The sequence below is a fragment of the Lichenostomus cassidix genome, chromosome Z (assembly GCF_008360975.1).
Source record: "Lichenostomus cassidix isolate B80296 chromosome Z, HeHo_3.0, whole genome shotgun sequence".
Taxonomy (NCBI): Eukaryota; Metazoa; Chordata; class Aves; order Passeriformes; family Meliphagidae; genus Lichenostomus; species Lichenostomus cassidix.
The window spans coordinates 38093088-38118042 of record NC_139511.1 but is presented as its reverse complement, the minus strand read 5'-3'; the positions used below and the strand labels follow the sequence as shown (position 1 = coordinate 38118042).

General features: G+C 38.7%; 1 protein-coding gene across 1 annotated transcript in view; it reads left to right on the top strand.

Annotated features, from left to right (window-relative positions):
• The window catches only part of NTRK2 (neurotrophic receptor tyrosine kinase 2), a 199743-nt gene that overhangs the window by 9448 nt on the left and 165340 nt on the right, over window positions 1-24955 (top strand). The window contains exons 2-5 of the mRNA XM_085041990.1: window positions 9353-9427; window positions 9662-9733; window positions 15724-15792; window positions 18829-18977. Of these exons, the coding sequence (XP_084898116.1) occupies window positions 9353-9427; window positions 9662-9733; window positions 15724-15792; window positions 18829-18977 (365 nt within the window). The remainder of the gene's footprint in view (window positions 1-9352; window positions 9428-9661; window positions 9734-15723; window positions 15793-18828; window positions 18978-24955) is intronic.

Sequence of the window (24955 nt, the reverse complement as noted above, 5' to 3'; positions counted from 1 at the left end):
TCCAACCTAAACCTCCCCTGACACAGCTTCAGGCCATTCCCTTGGGTACTGTCACTGGTCACCATAGAGAAGAGATCAGTGCCTGCCCCTCCTCTTCTCCTCACAAGGAAGTTATAGACTTCAAGGAGGTCTGTTCTCAGTCTCCTCTTCTACAGGCTGAACAGACCAGGTGACCTCAGCTACTCCTCATATGGCTTCCCCTCAAGGCCCTTCACCATCTTTGTTTCTGTCCTTCAGATGTACTCTAATAGTTTAATGTCTTATATTGTGGAGCCCAAAACTGCACGTAATATTCAAGGTGAGGCCAGTGCAGAGTAAAGCAGGACGATTCCCTCCCTTGACTGGCTGTCAGTACTTTCGCCATTTATAAATATAACGAAATTACAGTAGATTACAAACATTTTGAATTGGCACAAATCCAGGTAACATCAAGGCACATAAATAGAAAAATATTAATGCTGGATACTACTTCTGCTGTAGACATCACTACAAATCCTGGATCATGTTTGTGTGCTCTGGCTGTCTTGTTGCCTGAAGACTGTGTCACTTTGGGGATATGAGGGTAGCACAGGTGCAGAAATAGATACCACTTGTCTTAGAGGTTGGTATGGATGGAAGGAAGACTCTTCCTTTCCTGCTCTGAACATTTCTCCCGTTTGTGCCATTCCTGTCTGCATTGAGACAGGGCAGTTGTTCCTTCTGTTCACATGGTTTGGTTGCTGTATGCAGGGTTTTTCCTGTTTTAGAGCACTTCTGGGCATTCTCATTACTTTTAACGGACAGTTTAACTTGGAACAGTGTTGCTCATGACACCAGGAAACTGAAATGAAGCACTTCGGAGGTGAGAGTCCCAGCAGCTTGAGGTGTCATCAAGATGTCTGCTTGATCTTATATTTGCAGGTGAATACTTCACCATCACCTTGTATGTCTTGGGATTGAGGCAGTGCTGGAGAGGGTGTGTAGGATGGAGGAATGCTGAAAGGTGTGTGTAGTGCTGGGGTGTGCTCATAAGAACCATGAGCAGAAACAGGCTGGAGCATGAGACAAGTATGATTCTCCTCATAAGCAGTGGCAAGGACAAAAGCTGTAAAGGTATATGACGAATGCTGTGAAAGTGCTGGTGAGCAGAAGGGAGCTTTGCAGAAGTAGTGAGGGAGGTTGAGGACTGTAGCAAAAGATGTCACCTTGTGAAACAGATACATACAGGGTAAAAGTTTTGTTTGAAGGTAAAATGGTAGAGCAGGTCATCTAAGACTTCAAACTCTATTCAAATGGAAAATCAATGCTTACTAAAGAGTATTTTCCTTATACTGTAAAAGTATAACAAGAAATACATCCACAAGCAGGCTTTAAGTGCAAGTTGATCACAGTCTAGAAGAGGAATTGCATATATGTCACATAGCAGAACAAACAAATACAAAGAGAAAATGGAGAGAGAGACACAGGATGGTTGCCTGGGTGTACCATTGTGACAGGGAATTTGCCCAAAATCCAAGTGGCCTAGTACAGGAATGTGGAAAGTTGTGGAAACTGTAGCAGCAATGGGGCAGTCAGCACAGGTATTAGAAGTATTCTGGATTCTGACAATTGTGCAGAAAATGTAACAAACACATTATGCTAATACATGCAGTGCAAGTAAGAAACTACTTATGTTAAATGAAGAACAGGATTCCTCAAGTGGAATAATGCTAATGGAAGAAGCTATGAATTAAAAAGATTGGCCAACCAAAATGAGAAGGGGACTATACAGTAATGTAAATAAAGTGAAAAAGTGAAACAGGAGACTGTGAAGATCGCATAAATGTGAAACAGTGAAGAATGCCTCTGAAAGATAATACAAATGCTGTTGAAATGCGCTCTGGAAAATCCATTGGCTAAATTTAAGTGGTAAGATGGCTGTGGACATACAGAAGGTGGCAACCTGTTCTGGCGCTAGAAAGAGTAAGGTAAATATCAAGGAAGTCAGTATTGTGGAAGGTCAAAAGGACAACCCACAACACTTTTGGAATGTTTTGGTAACATAACGTAAAGTTCTATTCATGTATGTTTTTCATTAAAAGACAAGAATGTCTTGGAGAAGATGCCTATCTGTGATCAGGGCTACAGACGATGTTTCACAGGTCTTGGGAAGGAGTCTAGGAAAAAAACTGAGAACCATGGCAGCAGATGGTATCATTTGAAGAATGGATAAACACCTACTGGTTGGGTTCTCTATGTGATAATTGCACAGGAAAGGGGTGGAGGTTATGACCAAGTGTAGTCTCTCAAGACTTAAATAAAAACAGGAGAAGGAAACTTTTTGCTGGCTTATGGAAAGGGGAATATTGTTTGAGATGTCAGGAGTCAAATTGTTCAGCAAATTTAATGTATTAACAGGATATAGATGGATTTTCCTGGATAGATGGCTTTAAGTTTTGTAGCTTTGCTCCATAATTTGGAAATACTGGCTTTGATCTGTATCTGTCATGAGATGCATTGCATACGGTGAATGAGACAGTGGACAGGGTAGCAGATAAAAATATACATCTTGATGATCCAGTGATCCGGAGCAGATTGATTTGAGTATTTGACACTCTAGGAACCAGTAATTCTAAACTGAATAAACCCAAATAGTAATGTCAAACAGTGGGAATTGTATATGTGGGAGAAGATTGACCTCAAAGGAGATTTCAGAAGGAATTTCTTATGTTGAATGAAAGAGTCAAGGAACACTGAACATGTCAAAACCCAGAGACAGGAAGAAAACTGTTGTGGGGGATACTGATTTATGTCAGAAGTGCTATCTAACTGAAGTATTTGCAGCTACCTAAGACATCTCTTCCAGAAAGTCACTGCCTGAGCATGGGCACCTAAAGAGAATTCCAAGGTTTTCAGAGCAACCAAGAAGCTTTAATGTTTTGATTCACTGAGGTACTTAAAAAGACGTGCATAAGGAATGGTTATGTGAAATCTTGCTGTGCTCTTGTAGAACTGATGTTTTTCCATTCTAGTTTGCATCAAGGCCAGTGACAGCTGTAGAGATTGTGTATGCAAATGCTGAAAAGAGAGTACTTGCATTGCTACATTTGAAGACTAGGTGATTCTGCAGGGGAAGGAAACATCACATATATTTGTATTTACTCATTCCTTTGAGATGCTCTTTCTTCCTTGCAAGGAAATAATAAAGTCATTGACAATAACAATAAAGATTAGTCTTTGGTCTCCTTTCTGTTGAGAAATAATGAAAGTCACGTTCACTGCTCTTCTTTGGTGTGTTAATTTACTGTGTGATTTTTAGCATGTGTTTTATAAAGGGGCTGCATGGGAGTTTGCCCTCTTCCTAGCAGCCTGCATAGATTATTTCATACATGTTTTGAAGACAAGTATAAGGTCAGTGATTAGGATATATTTTTTAGAATAAATAGGTCACTGTTTGGCCAGGTGATACTTCCTTCTGACGATAAAAAGTAATTTCAACATTACTAAAGTATCTTTGCTAGGGGAAAACTAGTCTTTAACTGTCATGTGTTCCTGGAGAAATATCAAAAATTGATGTGTTAACGCGATTTCAAAAGTACAAACTTAGAGATCTCAAAGGGGAGGACAGGTTTCAGAATGGAGAAAATACTTGCACAAGCTCTGTATGCATTTGGGGAAAGTAATTCTGAAGGTGGAGCTCATCAAGGGCATGAATCTTAAATCTGGAATAATGCATGAAATGTCTTGAGATTTTGCTTGGTTTGGTAGTCTGCTATCTGAAGAGAATAAAACAAACAACTTGAAGCCAAACCAGAAACATAAGTAGGCCCAAGGGTGTGTTAGTTTCATTTTCCCTGCCTTACAGTAACTTTCCTTAAACTTTGCATTCCAGGCATATTCATTTATTTTTACTTTCACCTACATCCTCTAAAGGGGGAACTAAGGTTGGTTGGCAAACCATGGAGTTTCCATTTTCCAGGCAGTTGTAGCAGTGAGTGAGAGCATGGATCTGCTCCTGCAGTGCCAAAACAAGACTGGTATCTCCACTGAATTCCCATTTTCTTCTGCTTTAAATCGGTGGGTTGGCACTAATTGTTCAGGATGATGGCTTTGGAGAATCAATTTGCAATGGCAGCTATGTGCTACTAATTGTATAACAGTATATTGTCGAGGAGGAGCATGCCTGGGCTCTGCTGCCTCCTGGCAGTTGGCACAACCATACATCAAGAACAGGCAATTCTTGAAATTAACTGATCTCTGACCTTGCCTGTGAGATGCTGAGTTCCAGATTGTCCTGCACAACACTTTACCTGAGTGTGGGATGTGTTTAGTGCAGGATTTGCTCAAAAAATGGGCATGCCTGTGTCTGTAAAGAAAGATCCCAGAGTTAATTTTGTTGCCTCCAGAGCTGCTGTACTGGCACGTGGAGAGCTATTTCCTGTAGTCTTCTGTGACTTGTGGTTAAATTCTCTAAATGTGAGGAAAAAAACCCTTAGGGAACCTGTGATAGTGCAACCCGTTTTTCGCTCTTTGTGAAATGCAGGGTGATTCATGGTTTACAAAAAACCAAAAACCACCGCAGCAGTTGCTCTGAATTTGTCAGGAGACACCTGACAGCCAAGGAAGGAGTCGAACACTGGTAAAATTGCCGAATGCTAGGTAAGTCCACCATGGATTGGCTTGGCACACTGCGCCTTTTCTGAGTTATGGCACACTCCTCTAGCGGTAGAAGTTCTGTTTCCTGAAGTTGTCCTTGTGAAAGCTCGCACTTGGTACCAGGTGGAGAAAGCAAAATACAATAAAGTAATTGACGTAGGCTTGTATATGTGTAGAAAACTTGTTGGTTTTAGGTGTTTATATCTTGCTCATTGTTTGTTAGGAGTTTCCTTCCTAGAGGAAGCTTGATCCTTTGTACAAAGATTTCTTGATTGAGCAGAGATTATACTATCGATGCCTACATCTGTCTGAAACTTTACATTTGTGATACACAACATTGTGTAGCTCTATGCTTCGTTTTCCAACTCTGTGACTTCACACCATTTGAGCATTATTTGAAACTTGGTTTCGGGGGGCTGCAAATGAAATCCATTTGATTATGACAAGTTCCATCAAGTATTTTATCAAGCTTACAAATTTTAAGTGATTTTAATGCATAACAATGAATCAGCCCAGGTTTGTTGAAAATGCCTCTAAGTTTTAGCCTACCTTCTGATGAACTTGGTATGACATTTGAGTTTGTAAGAAGATATGGCACTAGGAAAGTTTGCGATGTTTAATGGTCAGTGTTAACATACAGATCTCACAGTAGTGTAGACTCGGGACATACATGACCTGTCATTAAATGGTAATTTATCTACTGACAATTCAATGTCTGAAGTGTGCTGCCTTTTTCCCCTAAAGACTTAGTGAAAAAATAACTTTGAGTATAAAGTTTTCCCGAATTTCAGAAAAATTTCACCAGTCAGTGTTCATTAATTTTAAAACCTTTTTTCCCAGCTGTACGAACTACAACTATACATATAATTGATTTATTTTTTTGAGTGTTAAGAAAATATGTCTCACATAAGGGGAGTTTTCTGGCAACAGAAATACTTCTGAGGCTGCACTACAGTGTTATTGCTTGCATCTATGTTGTAAAGACTAGCATGTGCTAGTTTTTTTTTCTAGCATGTCCTTATAGCTCTAAATGGAGTAGTATACCTTAATGTATATTAAGTGGGAGGAAACAGAGTAAGTAAGTTAGGAAGGCATATTTCTGCTGACCATTTTTATTCAGGCTAAGGAAAAAATTTGAAAGTTGGAATGAAATCCTTTTCTCAAATTACCAAGGAATAAAATAATCTAGGTGGCTTTAAAGATCAGAACCCACTTTCTCTTCATGCTTTTGCTGTTCAGACATTGCTTCACTGATGTTACACGTAATCTGTGGCCTTTCACTTTTGTGATGAGCGTAAGTGAACACCACCCTCTTAAAGGAGATCTTAGTTGGAGGAGTTGACTCTTATGGGTTAGGTTTTTAAACTATTGTTTCCAAAATGTTGTAGCAGTGGTGAAGTGTAAGTGTGTGATACTACTCAGTAGTTGCTGAAGTGTGGTGAGATGAACATGCTATTGTAGGTTGCAATGTGCAGTCAGTAGGTGTGTGATTCTGAATGCCTTTATTAGCATTAATCAGTAGTTTACAATGGAGATATTAAATTAAAGGTCAGAAGACAATTATTGTTTACTGATTACTCATTGAAGGAGAGGCAGAATGCTACAGTATAATCAAGCAAATAGCTTTGTAGGCAGCTGCAGGTTTGATTTAGAGGCAGCCTTCAGTATTTGTGAACTGATACGTGTGATCTGTCTGGTGCAATCCAGCCAGGTTCTGGCAGTGCTACACTCTGCTGTGCTGTACAATGGGAGCTTCCAAGCTCTTCATGTGACTTCATCCAGCTCTGGGTCAGTATGTTTTTCTTTTGTCCTACAGTAAAAATGTTCTGGGTATTCTTAAGGGCAGGCAGGCAAATTACATTTCTCAGCATCGCCCACTGCAAGTCAAAGCTTTTAGAGTATTAATGTTTGATGATAAGTAACATTAAGGTAGAGTAGTTGTGAAGAAGGTAAAAATAGACTTCAGTTAAGGAGAGGTTTTATTTCAGATCTCCCTCTAATCAGAAGAGCAACTTCCCCTTACAGGGTGCAGCTACATCACTTTGCTCTTTTTATTCTCACTGCTATGACATAGCTGCAAAGGCTTAACTTAAAACAGACTTGTTAAGCAAGTAAGGAAGTGCAAGAAGACCTGACTTGCTTATGGTCAATTACGTCTGTCCACTCTTTCTTCAAGTATTTCCAACTGCATGAAATTTTCTTTACTGTAGTATTCTGTATCGAGAGTGTTTTACAAGTGTATTGCTGAGCAGCTATTGAGTTAGTTGCACTTAGACAAAAATTCTTCTGGGTCCCAACCAGTATGGGTCCCAACCAGAATGTTGCCATAAACCCAGTATGGCTGGGACCCAGAGGCAATGATTTCTTTTGGTTCTTTTAGGTAGGAACTGGAATTGTAAATCATTCATCATAAAGAAACTAATACGAGCTCAGAGTAAAGAATGCCCTCCTCTCCTCCACCTAGGGTTTCTTCTAAGGGATTCAATAAGAGAAGGAAAGAAGATAAACTCATGCTACTAATTCCTGAATGTAATCTGTTTGGTATATTTCTTGATGGACCAATACCAATCTTTTTATACAGATTGGGTGCTCATGCTAAGATTGTTGTCTGATGTAAATTGTGGTAGCTTCATTGGCTTCAGGAGAGGTGAGTTATGTTACACAGGATGTAATACACTTGCAAATTTTTGCAACACTGTAAGTTATGTCAGGTTCTGGAGCATCTTGTATAGAGTGGTTCTGCTAAAGTGTTTGTGTGATTAAAATTGCAAGTCAGATTTGGATGGGTGATATGTGTGTTTGAGTGATGGATCTGCATTTTGGCAGTGTTTGTCAAGGTTTTTTTTGATAGCTTAATCTTTAGCTAGTACAACTGGTTATCGGTTTTTTTCTTAAATCTGAGTCTCTTCACCCTTTGTGTTTCACTGTTCATTTTCCCCAATTCCTGGTCCTATGTAATTTCCCTATCTCTATCTGACCTTGAAAGGATACTTGTTGGTTGATAACTGAAGACAGGATGATGAAGGTATCTTTGAAACCTCTTGCATAACTTTATTTTACCATTATGAGGTCTAAGTGTCAGAGCAAATGATACTTAACTAAGGAATGAGTTCTTCAGGGCATGTTTAGAGGAAGTAGGATCATTGCCTTGCAGAACACTCAGATGAAAGAATGGATAGATTTTTATATACTATTTCATCGCTTTTACATGGCAAAATATGCAAACTCACCAACCCACAAACAAATAAAATAGATTAGTAAATGCTGAGACAGTAAATCAGACTGTCTTAAAAATTCAAGAAAGGAAACACAAAATACAAAGGACTCTTACCTTCTAATGGGTACACCATGTTAATCTTACTCTGGAAAGTCTTGCAGAGCAGTCATGTCATATGATGCTGTAGTAATGTGTTCTATCCAGCATCTTTTACTGCCCTTCTTTTTCCCAAAGGACAATGGATGCCATTAGGGGAAACGTTTTGCTTTTCCTGGTGCATGGTGAGAACATAGCCCAAGTCAGCACTGCAGCTTTGGAGGAGAGCCCAACCCAACTTATGGGATTCCCAGGCTTCTATTGAGATTTAGAAATGCAGTGAATTTCTCTTAACAAAACCAGTTAAGGTACATGGATGGCCTTTGGGAGAGCAGTACTCCTTCTTACTAATTCACCAGAATTCCCTTTAAATAAATTCTAAAAAATGCTTGGAATGAAAAGTTGGAATGGAATGGAAGTTTTCACCTAGCAAAGGAAGATTCATTCTTTTTAGGTGAACTTGCATCTTTGGTTAGCTTGTGATGCTTGTGAAAACACGTCAGTCTCTGTTTTTCTGGGACTCGCCTTATCTTTTGAAATGTGTGGACTCCTTAGCAAGGCATCCCTTAAATTAGGCATACTTTTCTGCCCATAATGTCAGAAAAATTGCAGTTTCCACTGATTTCTTCTTCCTGCAATGTATGATTTGCACTGTGAAACATCTTCTTCTTGCAGAAGAAGTAATGACACATTTGCTGTGAACATTTTAATATCCAGTCTGTGGGATATCACTGGTTATTCACAGACCTCACATGGTGATAATACATAGGACTGGCTTGCATGCCCACATCCTTTTAGGCAGGTATTAATGATATGTGAGTAGACTCAGCACTTTGGTCTAATACAGCAGTTTCTCTTCCCTTGATTTCTGCTTGTGTGTATAACATAATGAAGTACAGTTTTCTTTTTTTTCTTTCTTTTCTCAGTTTTCCCATTGCCACACCTTATGGAAAAAAACTGAAATTACTTTGTGTCAGGGAAGAATAAATGTAAGAAGTGATTAAGTTAACAACATGAGAGAAAAGACTAGTGAGTTCTGATTGTCCCTCATTGTAAGTGGGGATGACTCCAGTACTACATTCAAACTTGTCCCCTTTGCTGTTCTTAAATCCATGAGGTAAGGACATGTGTCTTGGAGAATGGTGACATTGTCATGCAGCTTTATATGGCCTTCAGGTTGAATTACTTTCTTCATGTCCCTGTGTAAAACTGAACTGTTCCCCTGTCCCATGAAGTACTATTTGAATGATGAGGAAGATTTTAAGGAGGACTTTTGCTCTGCAGCTGGTCTAATTAGGACTTAGAACTAATTGCAGTAGGTCAGCAATCATTACTGACTTTCATACATCAGTGCATGATCTCTGAATGGTCAAAGCCATGGAAGGATCTGCTTACTTACTTCTTTCTGTCTTGGTTTTTCAACAGTTACATCGCAAACCAGCGAAAATTAGAAAGTATCAATGACAATGAGGTTGGATATTATGTTGGACTTAGAAATCTGTGAGTATGGGATGCATTTTATAAAACTGTTTTTTTCCATATTTCTTTTAGAGAAGCATATAGAGACCTTATCAAACTGTATGCCTAACTTTGTGTGTTACTGAGAAAACCTGTAAATCTTGCAATTGAGCCTCATAGAGATTTCATCCAAACTCTTATTTTAATAATTATTGTTATTATGCTTTCCATTATTCTTTAAATGAAACATTCTAACAGTTTTATTTATTTTCCCAGGACCGTGGTGGATTCAGGCTTAAGATTTGTGTCCCGTCAGGCATTTGTGAAAAATGTGAACCTACAATACATGTGAGTAAGAATAGTGTCTGCCTTTTAAGTCAAAACTGCCCAACTCATATTAATTTATCTATTGTTAATTTATTTCTATATCTTAGCATTTCCTTCATTAAAAAATATTTTTACAAGACAAACTTAGAATGGTCTTCTATCATTAATTGCCCTTAAATAAGATATATATGGTAATGAACCAGTAGGTCATAAAAACATAATGTGTGAAAAGACCATTCAGTTCTTTATCCCATCTCTAACAGTGTACTTCACTGTGTCTTTTGTGATAGGTAATGTAGCACAAAGAGTGCCTCTCCTGAGGGTGTGATGTCTGCACTGTGCATCACACTCAGTGACATGGGTTTGACTAGCTCTAGTCTGATTGGATGAGCTGAAAATATTTTAGCAGCTGCAGTGCAGGAGGTGCACGCATGGACAACATCTCATATAATTTGACCAGTATACATGCTCAGGGAATGTGGCACCATCGTGCACTGAAGTCCTTGGGGTGATTCACTTTGAAAGCCTACTCACGATCAGAACTGATGCACCCAGAGCAGAATATAGGAATGATGTCACTTTCAGACCCAAATAGGATTTGTAGTTCATGCTCTTCAGGAAGCAGAATTAGTACCTGTGCAGCTTTTTCACTGCATTTTCCTAGATTTCTTATGCTTTAGATTTAACAAAGGCTGAACTGATCAAAGTTCCCTGTCTCATACTACTTTTGTGCCTTTTATTGGGACAGACATAGAGTAGCTCACATTGCTACTCACATGGAAAACCGTAGATCTAGTCCTATAAAACATTGAGATCATGTGAGTGGCTCAGTTCCTCACAAGTACCCTGTTTCAGCCAAGTGTTCCAAGTGTGTGCTTTAGTCCATATATCTTCAACAGACGAACACTTAACATATATTTAGCATTTAACCTAACCCTTTGCTTTTATCCTAGTTAGACTGGGAAGACATAATGCCAAGCCTTGGCCTTGTAAGATACTTCCTTGTTAAAGGAAAGAATTGTTGATCAGAACACAGGGTTGATTTGATTACTTTGCTCATGAGATGGAATCACTTTCTGACCTGTGTTTTCCAAGGAACAGCAATTAATTCATGTAAGGAAGTGGACATGAATGTCTGGTTCTGCCTAGACAGTCACTTCTGTCCTCAATGTGGAACAGTCACCAGAGGAGTGTGAAGCAGATCTTGTGAGCCTGTGAAACCTTACATTACTTTGTTTAGTCATTAATAAAGAGCTTTTACATTAATCAGTTGGTAGTATAAGGGAGGTATCTTCCAGAGTAAATTCAAATGTTTGGCTGTGTAACAGTTGCTCCGTGAATTATGATTGTAAACTATGAAACTCCATAAAGCCAAGTGCATGTGCACTGGCTGTGGAAATATGCAATAAGAACATACTGTCTGAGAGGCATATTTGCAGAGAAAGATTAGTGACTGCTGGGAGAGGAGAGAGATTTTCCCTCTGTGCGATGAGGTAGAACAAAGCAAATTCAAGTCTGGAATCAAAAAGAATTTTGTGTAACATTTTTACATCTTTTCCCCATTACTTTAGCTGCTGGGAGGGAATCTATTGGACTACTGTATATAGATTAGGACACCAAATCTACTCATCTTGAAAGATGCTACAAAGAAGAGCAGTGGAGCCATTAGGAGCTTGTAAAGCAAATAATATAAAGAGATTCAGAGCCTGAGTATGTTCAGTGCAATAAAGAGATGATTGAAAAGGAGCAGACATCATTGCAATAGGACAAAGAATAATGATTTGAAATTGAAAAGAGGGTTAGTTTAGATAAAAGGAGGAAGTTTTTTACAATGAGAATCATTAAATACTGGCACAGGTAGCCCAGAGAAGTTGTGAATGTCACAGCCCAGGAAGTATTCAAGGTCAGGTTGGACAGGACTCTGAGCAAGCTGGTCTAGTTGAAGATGTCACTGCTCATGGCAGGGGGATTGGAACTAGATCATCTTTAAAGGTCCTTTCCAATCCAAACTATTCTATGATTCTATGCCTCTGTGATCATCTTATCTTTAAAAGAAGAGTAATTATGATGAGGAAAATAATCAGTTCTCTCCATGACCTTGAATGCAGTGTGAGATGCAATGAGTTTAGTTTGGAGCAAAATTTATAGAATTTTGGAAGACCATCCCAAGCTATCTGGATGAGTAGACTCCACAGAGAGACAGTTGGTAAGATCCTCTTGAGAGGTTTTTTTGCCTGTTGCCTTAGGGTGATGGGTTTCATGCAGTCACAAAGTGTGTCTGTTCCCAGTGGTTGCTTCTAACAAATAGAGACAAAAAAGTTTTCAGAAAACTGACCATTGAACAGAACAGAAAGACCCTCTTAAAGTTACCACTTAACAGAAAAGTTTTACTGTACATATGTGAGCCCCTAGGTTTACAGAACCCAATTGGATAAGATGCCTTTAAAATATTTCAGCCATAGGAAGAGCTTCGAGTGGAGCATGCAGTCAAATGGGCAGTATGTATCTGCTGGTAAGCAGACTTTGCTAGAGCTGTAACTCATGAAGCTCCTTGTTAGAAACAAATTAGACTGACTTGACATCTGTTCAGTTGATGTAGATGAAATCTTGATGCAGAGTACTTACACTATGAACCAGGAGCTTATCCAGTCTTGTACTGTGTTTTCTTTTGGTGGGGATTTAGTAATGTTAGCAGACAAAAGATAAACCCAGATAAGATGGAAAATACTAAGTGGGACCAGCTGCTCTAGATGCACAGGACAAAGCAGTAAGTATGGAGGTATTTTTTACCAGGGCTGCTCTTTTATCCCTGTAAAATGCATTTGTTTGTTTTCTTTGGCAAATCATTATGCACACTAAAATGTTTCTGAAAGCCCCAGTGAATCATGGCTTGCTGTCATCAGCAATAAAAATCCCGTTGACAACCTATGAAGGAAGTATAGCCCCTGTTGTTGGGACAGTGAAAACTGTTAAGAGCTAAAATAATTTCATTTTGCAAGGGTAATCTATGAGTACAGGTCTTAGAGAAGTCTTACATTTTATTTTGAAATAAATTTTTTACTATCCTGTAAAGAAACAAGAACTCCAAGCATTTTTCTGAAGATTGATGTAATTGTGTGAGCATTAATTTTGCTATACAGCTTTCTTTTTTTTTTTTTTTCTATGAAAAATCTTTCAATGTAGTTAAGGAGCTCTATTATATGAAAGTAATATTTATTTTATGACTCATACATGAGTATCAGTTTAAAAGAAACTTATTAACACACATTCCCTTAAGCCCTCTATTGTCATTTCCTTATTTTCTTGGGAAGCTTATGTAGCCCAGGTATCTTTCTAAAGTTATCTGTCCTGGGAAGATTTGAATAATAACACAAACAACAGGAAAACAGATGTCCTAATAGATGCTATTAAAGTGTAATTATAAGCATTGCTTATTTAATTCTGGTGCTTTCACTGACCTTAGACTCAAGTTAGCCAACAGTCTTGTTTTAGTAGTGCTGTAGTTTTTAAGCTTATCTGCTGCTAACAGTAATGTAATGGGCCTGTGTAATACACATGCATGGTATACTGTCAGCGCCTTTAAATGTGAAAGCATTTCACAGCAAGTGCCTATTTCCAAAAACTTAAAAAATATCTGTTGTTACATGCCAGGCTGTGTCTAAGTGCATTGCAGAATCATAAATTGTTGGTGTAGTGTATTTGCAGCTCCAGGTATTAAAATGTGTTTGTCTCTCTACACTGTTCAGGTTTAGGTAAGGCAGCCAAAAGAAACCATTTGAGAACAACCTTGCTGCAAATTTCCTCATGTTTCCCACAGGGCTGGTTCCAGCCATAGGCAAAGCAGGCAGTTGCCTGTGGAGGGAGACTGAGTGTAGAAAAATGGCCATTTCTTCACCTCTTTCCCCTAGTTCTCCTTTTAGATCTATTCCGTCCTCCCCTTTCTTGCCTCCCCTTTTCAGAAGCACTGTTGGTGATAGAACTGTGCCCATACTGCTAGCTCTGTAAGTCTTTAAGCAGCTTCTCAGTCTGGTTTTGTTCTACTTGAACTCCCACTGGTTTGCTTTTAGCTGAATTAGGGCTAGCAAGTTTAAAGGGAGCTTGATATTTGCATGTAAAATACAGGCATACTTTTGACTGAATTTGCGTCCCCACTTTAAGTTTAGCTTTGAGGCCAGGCTCTGTACTCTTGACTTTTTCCTTCTATAAGAAAAACGCTCTTTAGAAACCCAGATGGATTTTCTTTGAGCTGCTCGCCATGATCTTTTATGTGTAGTTGAGCTGGGGAGCTAATTCATATTCTCTTTCCATGAAAGTGGAAGTGTGATCGTTAACTATTTCAAAATAAACCTGGCAATGATCTTTTTCACTTAATATGAATTAATTAGACCATAGAAGTCAGGTCTATAGTCAATAAAAAGTGTTCCCTTTATGAAAAATACATAGAAAATTGAATTTACTGTCAAAATATTCCATAAGTTGATAAATTTATCGCAGTGGTCTGCAGGTAAAGCCTACTGGTTGTCTTTTGGGAAAGGTAGGATTTATTTGCTGTGCAGGTAAGAGAGGCAGGTGCATGTCATGTTTGGAAATACTACAGGGGGCTCTGCACGTGTCAGAGTCGGAGCAGGAGGGATTCTGCTGCGTGGTGAGTGAAGAGTGGCCCATGGAGGCATGGGGTTTGATGTGGCCCCGTGCTAGAGGCAAAACCCCAAGTCAGTGTGGGGATCCAGCTTTTTTTATTCAACCTCCCAACACTGAGCATATGCATACTAGGAAAAAGCCCATAGTGGCAATTTTTGCTTAACCACAACTTTTGTTCTGTATGCAAATGTTGATTTATCTGATCAGGGTCCATGAGACATTTCCAACAGCACCTGCCGTTGGGCAATGCAGTTCATCTGACTAATGAAATAGTAGCTCATATGTTTTGCTCACACACATAAGGATCAGTCAGTTTGTAAACTTCAGGCTGTTGTTTGCCAGAAGGAATCAGTGATGAAATATAAATATAATCTCTTTAAGAATCTGTTCTAAATGTTTGTAGAAGATCCAACTTGTAATTTCTGTGAAAATTATCTTGTACTCAGACATCAACAACTGAAAGTTGGGAAGTAAACATGGTGTTCTTTAGTCAGATTAAAAAAAGAAAAGGATATTTAATCCCTGGTTTTAAATGCAATGCAATTTTAAGTGTGGAGCCCTTATGGCGCCTTTATAGTACCACGTAAAACTTATGGTATTTTGGCTCATAACACTGATTTGCACATTACTGCTGGCAGTTAAAGAGTTTGCTGCACACTATGTTTAATTGGTAGACTGATAAGACTGTACGAAAACAGCATTACTTTGCTTTGAGGTGGAGAAAGCAGTTTTGTAAGCCTGTGAGGGGAGGAGTATTTCTGGTTCAGATCAACATTTCTTTGCTCTGCATAATGGGAGAGGACTTTTCACTTAATTGCCACTGGAAACCGTAAATGCTTAATTGACATAAAAAAGCCCAATACAGGCATTTTACAGTTTTCCTTTTGATCTTCCATCTGGGTGCATATTGCACTTGCAATTTGAAAAGAACAACTAAAAAGCTCTGATGTGGATGTGTGCTAGCATGTGAGGAGGGCTTATATGAGTACAGAGTTTGGTGCAGCATCAAAGAAAGGGATACACCCCTTTCACATGAATAAATTGAGCATATAATTAACACCTGGACTTTACAAAATACTTTTGAAACATAGTTAAATCTGCTGCATTTCTGCAATTGACAAAGTGCTAGAAATGAAAATATTGATCCCTGTAGAGTTTGATTTTGAATGTATTTGATGTTGGATGCCGACTGGATTCAAGCCCTTGAAACCCTTCAAACCATAAAGACTGAACACTATCTTCTTATGACTGAAGTCAAAGGACCTCTAGAGCTGGTTCAAGTTCTTAATTGCTTTTCAAGAGACACAAACTGTACTTTTAGTGTAAGAAGAAACAATTCTAATTAATGAAATCTTTCTCTTTTGCCATAGCAATTTATCCAGAAACAAGCTCTCAAGTTTGTCCAAGAAGCCTTTTCGCCATCTGGGTTTGACTGATCTGTAAGTTGTCATTTCTTAAAATAAAAGTTTATTTTTGTCTGGAATGGAAGAATAACACTTTGAAGTTTGTTCTGTTGAAGGTAGAGGTCCATCAGGAATTAGGAGTGAAATTCTGGTACAAAGACAGCATCAATGCTGGACACTTAAATGCAGAGAGATTTTCATTTCAGGGCTTCAAGAAGGCTAGGTATATATTTTAAAACAATGTAGAGGTTAAAATAGCCTCTTCCTTCAGCTTTGAGATATTTTATTGTGAGATTATTCTCACAAAACTACTGGTGTTTATATTAAATATTTGAACTAGTGAAAATACAGTCTTCTGCAGATCTGTGTATAAAGATTGTTTCTCATATTCTTATAGTGGCTACACAGTTTGTATGCTTGTGGCTGGCTATTGTAGAGTATTTTTATTTTCTCAAATTCTTGAGTTGCACTGTGCTTTATATAATTATTTAGCGATAAAAGCACTGGTAAACATTTATTTATTGATTGTTTCAAACTTAACATTTTTATTCTCTGTTACATCATCTGGATTTTCTTATTGGTATATGTTCCAAAATTCTGGTCATTCTGTGCATTCTCTGTTAATATGCAGAGAGCCAGCAGGAGTTTTGGGGAAGCTGGGGCTGCAGAGGAGAGGGAGGTTGCTCTGCTGGATCTCTGATCAGAGTCAGAAGTTGTCCAAGCATGAAGCATCAGACTTGCAGTTCTAGGTATTTCTGGTTAACTTCAGCATGTGAGAAATGAAATGAGCAAGTCTCAGTGCCACAGAAAGAGGTTATGCCCCTTAGGTATATCTTGTTGATAATTAAGTTGGTATAATTATTTTCTCTACAGCGCAGGGAGAACTGCTGACTAGAATTTTCTTTCATAACTTGACAGTCACTGAGCTCTGTAATGAAGAGACTAGCTAGTTGCAAAGCACTCCCGTTGCTCCATGTCCTTTGTTATGCTGTTGCTTCTTCATGAAGAAGTACGGGAAAGGCACTGGGAGTGAGCCAGACATGGGAAAAATGGATAGTATGAAGGTTAAAAATGAGTAGTATTTGAGGTATGGAGGCAATGTGTGATGAGGTGAGAGGTGAGAGAAAAAGGGGATACAAAATTGAGGTAAGAGTCTTGTGGGCTTGGGAAAGACAGTGTAGAAGTAGACAAAGTTACACAAACAGACATTTTGATGAATTGAGATAAACAGACATGGGGGAAATGAGGGAAAGTGGAGGGATAATAGCAGAGCATGAAAGAAGGACATGTGGTGCTAAAATCAGTACAGTTGAACAATTCTGTTGTTAAGTGGTTAAAACATAGGTGGAAGATCATAAACAGGAGAGAAAGAAGAGTGTTGGTAGGTGAATCTGAGATATGAATGTTGCCATAAATAGCTTCTGAGGAACTTCCCCTAAACCTGACAAACAAATATATTTGTCCTGTGAGTACTCTTGTGACTCAACATGCAAAGGGATGAAAAGTTCAGGATAAGGTGTAATAGAGGATATTCACCAGGTATTACAGGGAAGGAGATGCCATTTTGAAAGGTTTCTTTTAGAACAAATTAGAGCAAAGATAAAGATTCGTAATTTGCTTCTCATAGGTCAGATTTTTTCTTTCACACAAGTGTCTGTAGAGGGTCATTATGCCTCCATTATCCTGCCAATGATATCCTGCCAATGAAGTCCCTAGATGGGTATAGCACAAAATAAATCAGTGGAAGAAGACTGCTCAGCCATTGGTCAAGAGAAATTTCTCTTTACCAGGAAGCCATAGGATGAAAGAGAAGATGGAAGTAAATCTCACTGTTTTGAAAATGCATGTCATAGGCTTTGACCCAAGGAATCATCGTGTTCATACTTTGTCTTGCACAAACAATTTTTGTCCATGATGTGGTGGTGTTAAAGTCCAGTGGATCACTTCTGTGAATACAAATTGTTCCTTCAGACACTTTTAAGGATCTTAATTGCAGTTGTTAATTCTCAAAGAACTTGAGATGGCTTTTGGGGGAACAAGTTATGTTCCCACAAAACTCTGATGATTTTTTTTTTTAAATTATTTGCACGCTTCATGTCTTCAGGAGGCATTTATGAGCACAGATTCTATGAGAAACTCAAGAGTCTGTGCATTGAAAATATGTGAAACTTTGTTAAGAGTGGTTATTCTCCTGGTAATGAAATGCCTTAAACAGACACTTGCTCACCCACTTTATTGGATCATATGTATGCCAATAGAAGGAAAAAAAACCCCACTAATCACTATTTATGTAGACATGGGATGTTTCTGTTCATATTTGACTTGCATGTAATTGCATTATGGTGTTGTATAATTTTATTAAATTTTAAAACTAGAATTTGGTAAGTTTGCTAACCTGTGGTTTGAATTCCATGCAGTGTACCATGTCAATTTCTATTTCAAGGCCATTTTTTCAGTTACCATTTCTTCATGACATTGCCTATGGTTTTATGATGAGATTTTTTTTCTAGGGTGTTGTAGCAGGTGAATTTTAAAGATTAAGTAAAATCCTTTTTTATGAATAAAGTTTGTTGGAGTGGGCATATAATCCAAGACTGTTTGACTCTATAAAGAACTTACCACCTCACAGCAGTAAGCCATTTCTGAGGTAACTGAGTGGTGACTCAGGTGCAGCAGAGATGAATTTTAGTCTCTTCTTGATTTATGAAATAAAATGGAGCTTCTTGAGTGGCTATTCTCTGTGTGCTCCTGATTCGCACTGATGAATCGGAGCTAGTAGCCAAGTCCCCTGTGTGATCTCTCCTGCCTCTGTCAGTCTGGGTCCTTGGTGCATGCAGAGCTTCATTCCCTATATGGAAACTGTTAGCAGCTTGGCAGCTCGCACTGTTTACCAAGGGCGCATGCACTATGATTCCTAATGAAAGGGTTCACCACGCCTTCCTTAACCTTCCTAACTGAACGATTCAACTTCTACTTTCACCCAGCTGAATGCTTGGAGTCCCTCTGCCCCTCCTTTTTCCTATATGTGTGACACATTCCGCCTTCTAAAGAAATTGGTGGTTTTTCCTGTAGGATATTGGTGGACAATCCATTCAAGTGTTCCTGTGAAATCATGTGGATCAAGAAATTTCAGGAGACCAAGGAAGAAACTCAGGACTTATATTGCCTAGATGACAACAACAAGAAAACAGCCCTGCTGGATATGAAGGTCCCAAACTGCGGTAATATTCTTTTAACATAAAACTACTGCTAAATTATTGTGAGCCTGGAAGAACAAACATGCTTTTTTACAAGGTACCTCTCAGGATGACAACAAAGCAGTTGTGGTGGAGATATTAAACACTATATATTTTTGTGGAGATATTAGCCACTATATATTTTAGAGGAGATATTAACCATTCAGTGGTCTTTCACCCCACATGGAATAATTCTGTGAACTTCACAAAATCATAGAATCACAGAACAGGCTGAGTAGGAAGGGGCCCATCATTGAGTCCAACTCCTGGCCCTGCACACGACACCCCAAGAATAACACCATGTGCCCAAGAGCATTGTCCAAACTCCTTTTGAGCTCTGTCAGGCCGTTGCTGGGATCCTGGGGAGCCTGTTCCAGTGCCCAACCACCCTCCCGATAGCCAACCTAACCACCCCTCCGCCCCCGACTCGTTTCATGCCATTTCCTTGAGTCCTGTCATTGATAATGAGTGTGAATAGATCAGTGTCTGCCCCTCCTCTTCCCCTCATGAGGAAGTTGCAGTCTCCAGTGAGGTCTCCCCTCAGTCTCCTCCAGGTTTCCAGGTTAAACAAACCAAGTGACCTCAGCCACTCATATGGCTTCCTTGCAAGGCACTTCACCAGCTTGTGTAAAGCTGTTTGTTTTTGTCTTGGTCTTTTAAGAATGTAAAATCATTCAAGTGCAGGGAAACAGAATACCGATTGTGGATAGCACACAAGCATTATATAGAATGCATGTGCCTTTGTTGAACTAAATAGCAGTGTTTCCAAGCTCAATAGACATGAAATTTTACCTCCTTGAATTTTTCTCAGGTATTTATGGTTAATGAGATCTTTACTTTCCTTCAAAAATACAAACTCTAGTACTAAGATCATGGGAAGAAAATTCAGAACTGCATGCTAATTGAGACAAATTAGCAATAGCTCTATTCTTCATGCAAATAAAACTCTACTGAGTTCCCTTTAAAGGCTATACAAAAGAGTTACATCAAGCTTAAGTCTGTGGCATATTGTAACATATTGTTTTCAGGTATATGGATGTAGAAATAGTGAAAAAATGATACAACAATAAGGCCATCCCCTTGTCTTTTTTATGTACAATTTTGCTCCTATATATAGTCCTGGGACAGCTGGGGAAAGGTTTCACTCACTAGCTGAAGAGATTTCTCCTCTTCTGTGTATATGAGGGGCAGAGATGGGGTGTTTCTAACATGATGTCACATCTGCTGGACTGTGTAAACAGAGTGGTGAGCTGGGGTCCCCAGCAGCAGGCAGGCAAGAAGGAAAGGGAGCAAGGAGATCTTCATGGAGGGCTGATTTGGACGGGAAAAGCTATAAGTGAATGTGAACAGTAGGAGAAATTATACCTTTTCTCCTTCCATCTTTGCCCATTGAGGGTGTTTTTCGCCACTGCCTCTGTGGAGGGTGTGACATCTTCTGATAGCAGCTGCCAGCAAAGAACAGCCATGGTGGGGACCTATTGCAGACCCAGCAAATCCAGCATTTAGTGGCATTAATGTACTTTATGGCCAGATAATCACTGTTGGTCTTGTGTCTAGCTTCCTGCTGGGACCATTTTGTGGTGACAAAAATGATTGTTAATGTCGGGTGCAATCGAAAAAACCCCACCTGTTTAGGGAGTCTTGTGAGCTGCAGAGTTGGTCTTGTGTGCTCCATGATCTGATTTACCTGAAATGGGAGATTCCTAGCTGACCCAACCTTCTGCTCCAGCTGGATGGACTAGAAGGTAGATTAATGTGCTGCATGTAGAGAGGTTAGCTGTTGGACTGAGATCAATTAGTGCAAAAGAGAAACTCCAGCACATTTTGTAACACTCTTGGCTGGCACATCTTGAAGCTACCAGGTAGCTAGGATTTTCCTTTGAAAACTTTTGATGTTAAACACCCAGAATTAAACCTGTGAGAGATTAGTTCTTTCCCGTGATTTCTTAACCATCTGCAGTCAAAACAGGCTTGTCTGAGCCCTGGATGCTCTGTAGGTGCATATGTGTGTATACATGCGTGCATCCTGTGGGCATATCTTGACTAAAATACTTGTCATGACAAGGGAAGATGGTACTTCCAACTAGAGGAGGAAAAGGAGGAGGGAAGGTGAGTAGATACAACATTTAGATTGGAATTTGCAGTATTTGTAATTTGCATATGGAAAACATGCATTGATTGTACTGAAGATCTGAGTTGATGCCAGCACATGCCTATAAATCATTTGTGTTAGCTTACAGGGTCTAAATAACACCAAATTTTACATCATTCCCCCTCCCTCCCTTTTTTTTCCCTTTGTTTTTTAGCAGCTGTTTCCTTTTAATTTACCTTTTCCAAGATGAACCAATGCAGGACATAGATTTTTAATAAGGTTGACAAGACATCCTTTCCCTGTACACAGAGTAGAGAATCCCAGGTGAAGAGGAATGACCATATTTGTGTTCTGGAAGGGAGCCAAAAAATCCAATGCATGGCTCTTGATTTCAGTATCTTCTTGCAGATGTTTTTCAATATCTTAAAGGACAAGACTCAGTTTCAAAACAAAATCACTGATGAAGCTTGATGAAGGATTTCATTTCCAGAACTTTCTGAGAGGCTAATAGGTAGAACTGAAATAGAAGAGGAATTCAGCTTTTTACATATTTAATTTTTTTTCCCTGTGAACTATGTGACCTTTTTAAGGACCCTTTGATGTAAAGCTTTTGGGCATGTAGGTATCTGCACTTTTTAATAAAACATTTTCTCTGCTTTTCTAATTTTCTCTGCTAATGAAATGGCTTCATCTCATCTCCTTGTTGAATTTGGTTTTTCTTTTATTTTAATTTATAAACTATGCAAACTTGCACTCTTCTTTGTGTTCAGGTGTTACTAATTACATAATAGTATTATCATAAGAGGCCTATCCATTATGTGATAAATGTTTTGTTAATAGGATGTCTTTCTGCTGTGTGCTGTAATCTCTTGCTGGGAAGTAAGTAGAGGCCACTGGTTTCTAAATCATAAGGCTTTGGTTTGTAGCTAATTGATGAGAAAATTACCAAGTTTCTCTGATACTTTCTTATTGTTCATACTATGGAAGTATTCAAGTTTATACTGTGGAAGTATGGAAGTAATGTGCTGATTAAAGATTGATTGCAACTTAGATGTCATCAACTTTGTGATTTATTTTCTTGAGGTTTAAAGTCAGGCATGCTCTCTATCTAGAAGACCCTTTCCAGCTGCAATATTAAAAGTGTCAATCAATAGTTATTTTTCCAACTACATTTGAAATGAATGTAGATATGATGAAAATTGTCAGATTCTTCCAGGTTTTAGATTCACATGTAATTACTATGTCAAAGCTTTTCAAGTTGCATCTACCACAGTAAAACTATTAATAGAGCCTTTTGTGTATAGGAATGGTGGTGTTCAGTTTTGCTATTTTCACAGCATTTGCCAGTTGTCTCTACAACATGGACAGTACCACCGCCTGGGAAGTCTTCTTTTGTTTTTATCTGATAAATAGCATTAGAAAATCAATAAAGAGAACTAAATGAGTAAACACTTTATTCTTATTAATGCTTCCAAGCTCGGTTAGCAATTACCACCAGTGTCTTGAGTCCTTGGAAGCAAGGCATATTCTATGCCCTGGGTAAGCTCTGTCAGTCTGCAGATCTGTCACCTGGAGCTCAGTGTCTGCCAAGGAGGCAGGACCATGTCCTTGGGACTGATTGTTGATGTGTTGTTTGCTACCTGTGGTGGACAGTCAGTTACTGAGCTCTTATCATTGATTTCAGTGGTACTGAAAGAAGTATTTTTATGTTGTGGTGTTTTAGGAAAAGGTGTGGCTTCTGCAGCTATCTCTTCAGTCCTGTGCAGATTTTGTGCTATTTTGCATCTCAGTCTGGTAATGGCATTTTGCCTTATCTGGCCAATTTAGTTTCATATATGCAGATGTTGTGCTTAATCAGTCTTACCATTTTTTTCATTGTGCCAGCTTTGGATGCTTTTTTATGATATGCTGTTTCTTCAGGTGCCTTCTTCCTTGTTGTTGTTCATGTATGCTAGCTAGAATTTGCTGAACAATGTCACAGATTAGTTCCCTATGCTAATTTGCTTTCTGTATAACTGAGGTATGTTCAGACTAGCTGTCTGTTTAGGTCTCTAGACAGTGAAACTGTTGTCTGGTCTAAGAACTATGGCATTTAATGAATGCTCAGATTCTTTGCCTGTCTCTTCTCTTGCGCACAAAGTACTGTGGTGTTGCCCCTAGTGCTGCTACTTGTGTATGACTGACCAAATTTTAGAAGATGTAATGTAGAATTTCAAGCAAAAGTGGCAGCTTGCCCATTTGTTGCTTGTTGGGGAAACCCATGATTTGCAACAGGCAATTGCTCTGATGACTGAAAATGGACTGGAACTGGGTCTGGCTTTATTTTAGCCTGTTTCTGGTGATTTTTTTTTTTTTTTGTGCTAGAGGTAAATAAGTAAATGGTAATATCAGACTGGAGGCAGGTGGTTATAAATCCTAAGGAGGGAAAAAGGCAAATTTAAGGATTGACACGTTTGCTTCTTTTAATTTACAGAAAAGATTTGTAGTATTACTCAGTCAATAAAATAAGCATTAGATCTTAGGCAATTGCAGTACAATGCAGTTTAAAACCACAAGCAAAGGCAAAATCCAGTGGGTGTTGACATTTTTTTCCACTATCAGCCAGATTTCACAGATAAGACTATTAGAAGGAGAGCATTACAGGCAAAATTAAGTGAGTTTAAAAAAAGCCTTAAATGTTCTTAGTGTTTACCTTTCAGAATGTTCATGGATTCTCTAGCCTGTGTTGTTTATTTTGGCATGAGAACTAGATGTGGTGCATGATGTCTGGTGGCAAACTGTTCTTATTTTCTCTGTAAGAGTTTTAATTCTTATCTGTGATCATGGGCTATGTAAAAACATTTTTTTTTAAGAACCTTTGGCAGTAACGGGGTTTCACTTCTGCTCTCAAGTTGAGTTAGAATTTCCCAAACTTAATTAAAACAATTTCCTGTTTTTTAAGAGGAAATAACCAATAAATTGTGGAATTTGAAGAGGCAACAGGAATCTTATTTTCAAAGATATGTACATAAGTTCCTATTGAACATGCGACACTTCTCTATTTGTGAATCAGTCATCAACTTTCATACAGCTGTTTAGACATGACCATCTACATGATACATAAATCAGAGATTGTGAATGATGATAGTTGTGCTGTATATGACATATGTGAATGTGTCATATTTAAAAAAAAAAGATTTTTTTGGATAATTCTGATTCAAGTTCTGCTTTAATTTCAGCAAGGGAGATTTGTAATGCAAAGTAGGTTAGAAATAGAAGTAAAGCACTATCCAAGGGAAAGTGTGTCTGGATCATTCAGGTGTTGTCTCTGAACTCATCCCATTGTGCAGGTTTACAGAGGTACTCTCTCTGTGCCCAACTTGATACATCTGTGTAAGTGTGGAGTACTGATCTGCTAAGGAGAACAGGTCTTTGACTCTTTTCTGGTGGTATTCTTACTTTGCTCTATCTAGGTGATGACTGATAACTAGGTAACCCAGTTCTGAAGTCTGAGGACAATGCTGTTTCCTTTAAAAGGGGAAACCTTTCTTCAAGACATCCTTTCAGTAATTATACTTGGGATATGGTATACTTGGTATCAAAAGTGAAACCCGTAATTGTATTTTTTTATGTTGTTCTCTGAAAATTATCCTGTTTCAGGATCATGTGTTTATCGTGTTGCAATACTGGACAGGTCAGCATTGTTTTAAATGTTTTCTGGACACGCATGAAATTCCACAGATAGTGGTACAGGAATTGCCACTGCATTACATACACTTAGTGAATAAGAAACCGTTTGTTGCAGGTTTGCATAAGCTGGTTTGTGTCTCATTAACTTGCATTGCAAAGTCTGTTAGCTCTCAGTTCATATGTTAAGCTTGTGGCTGACATA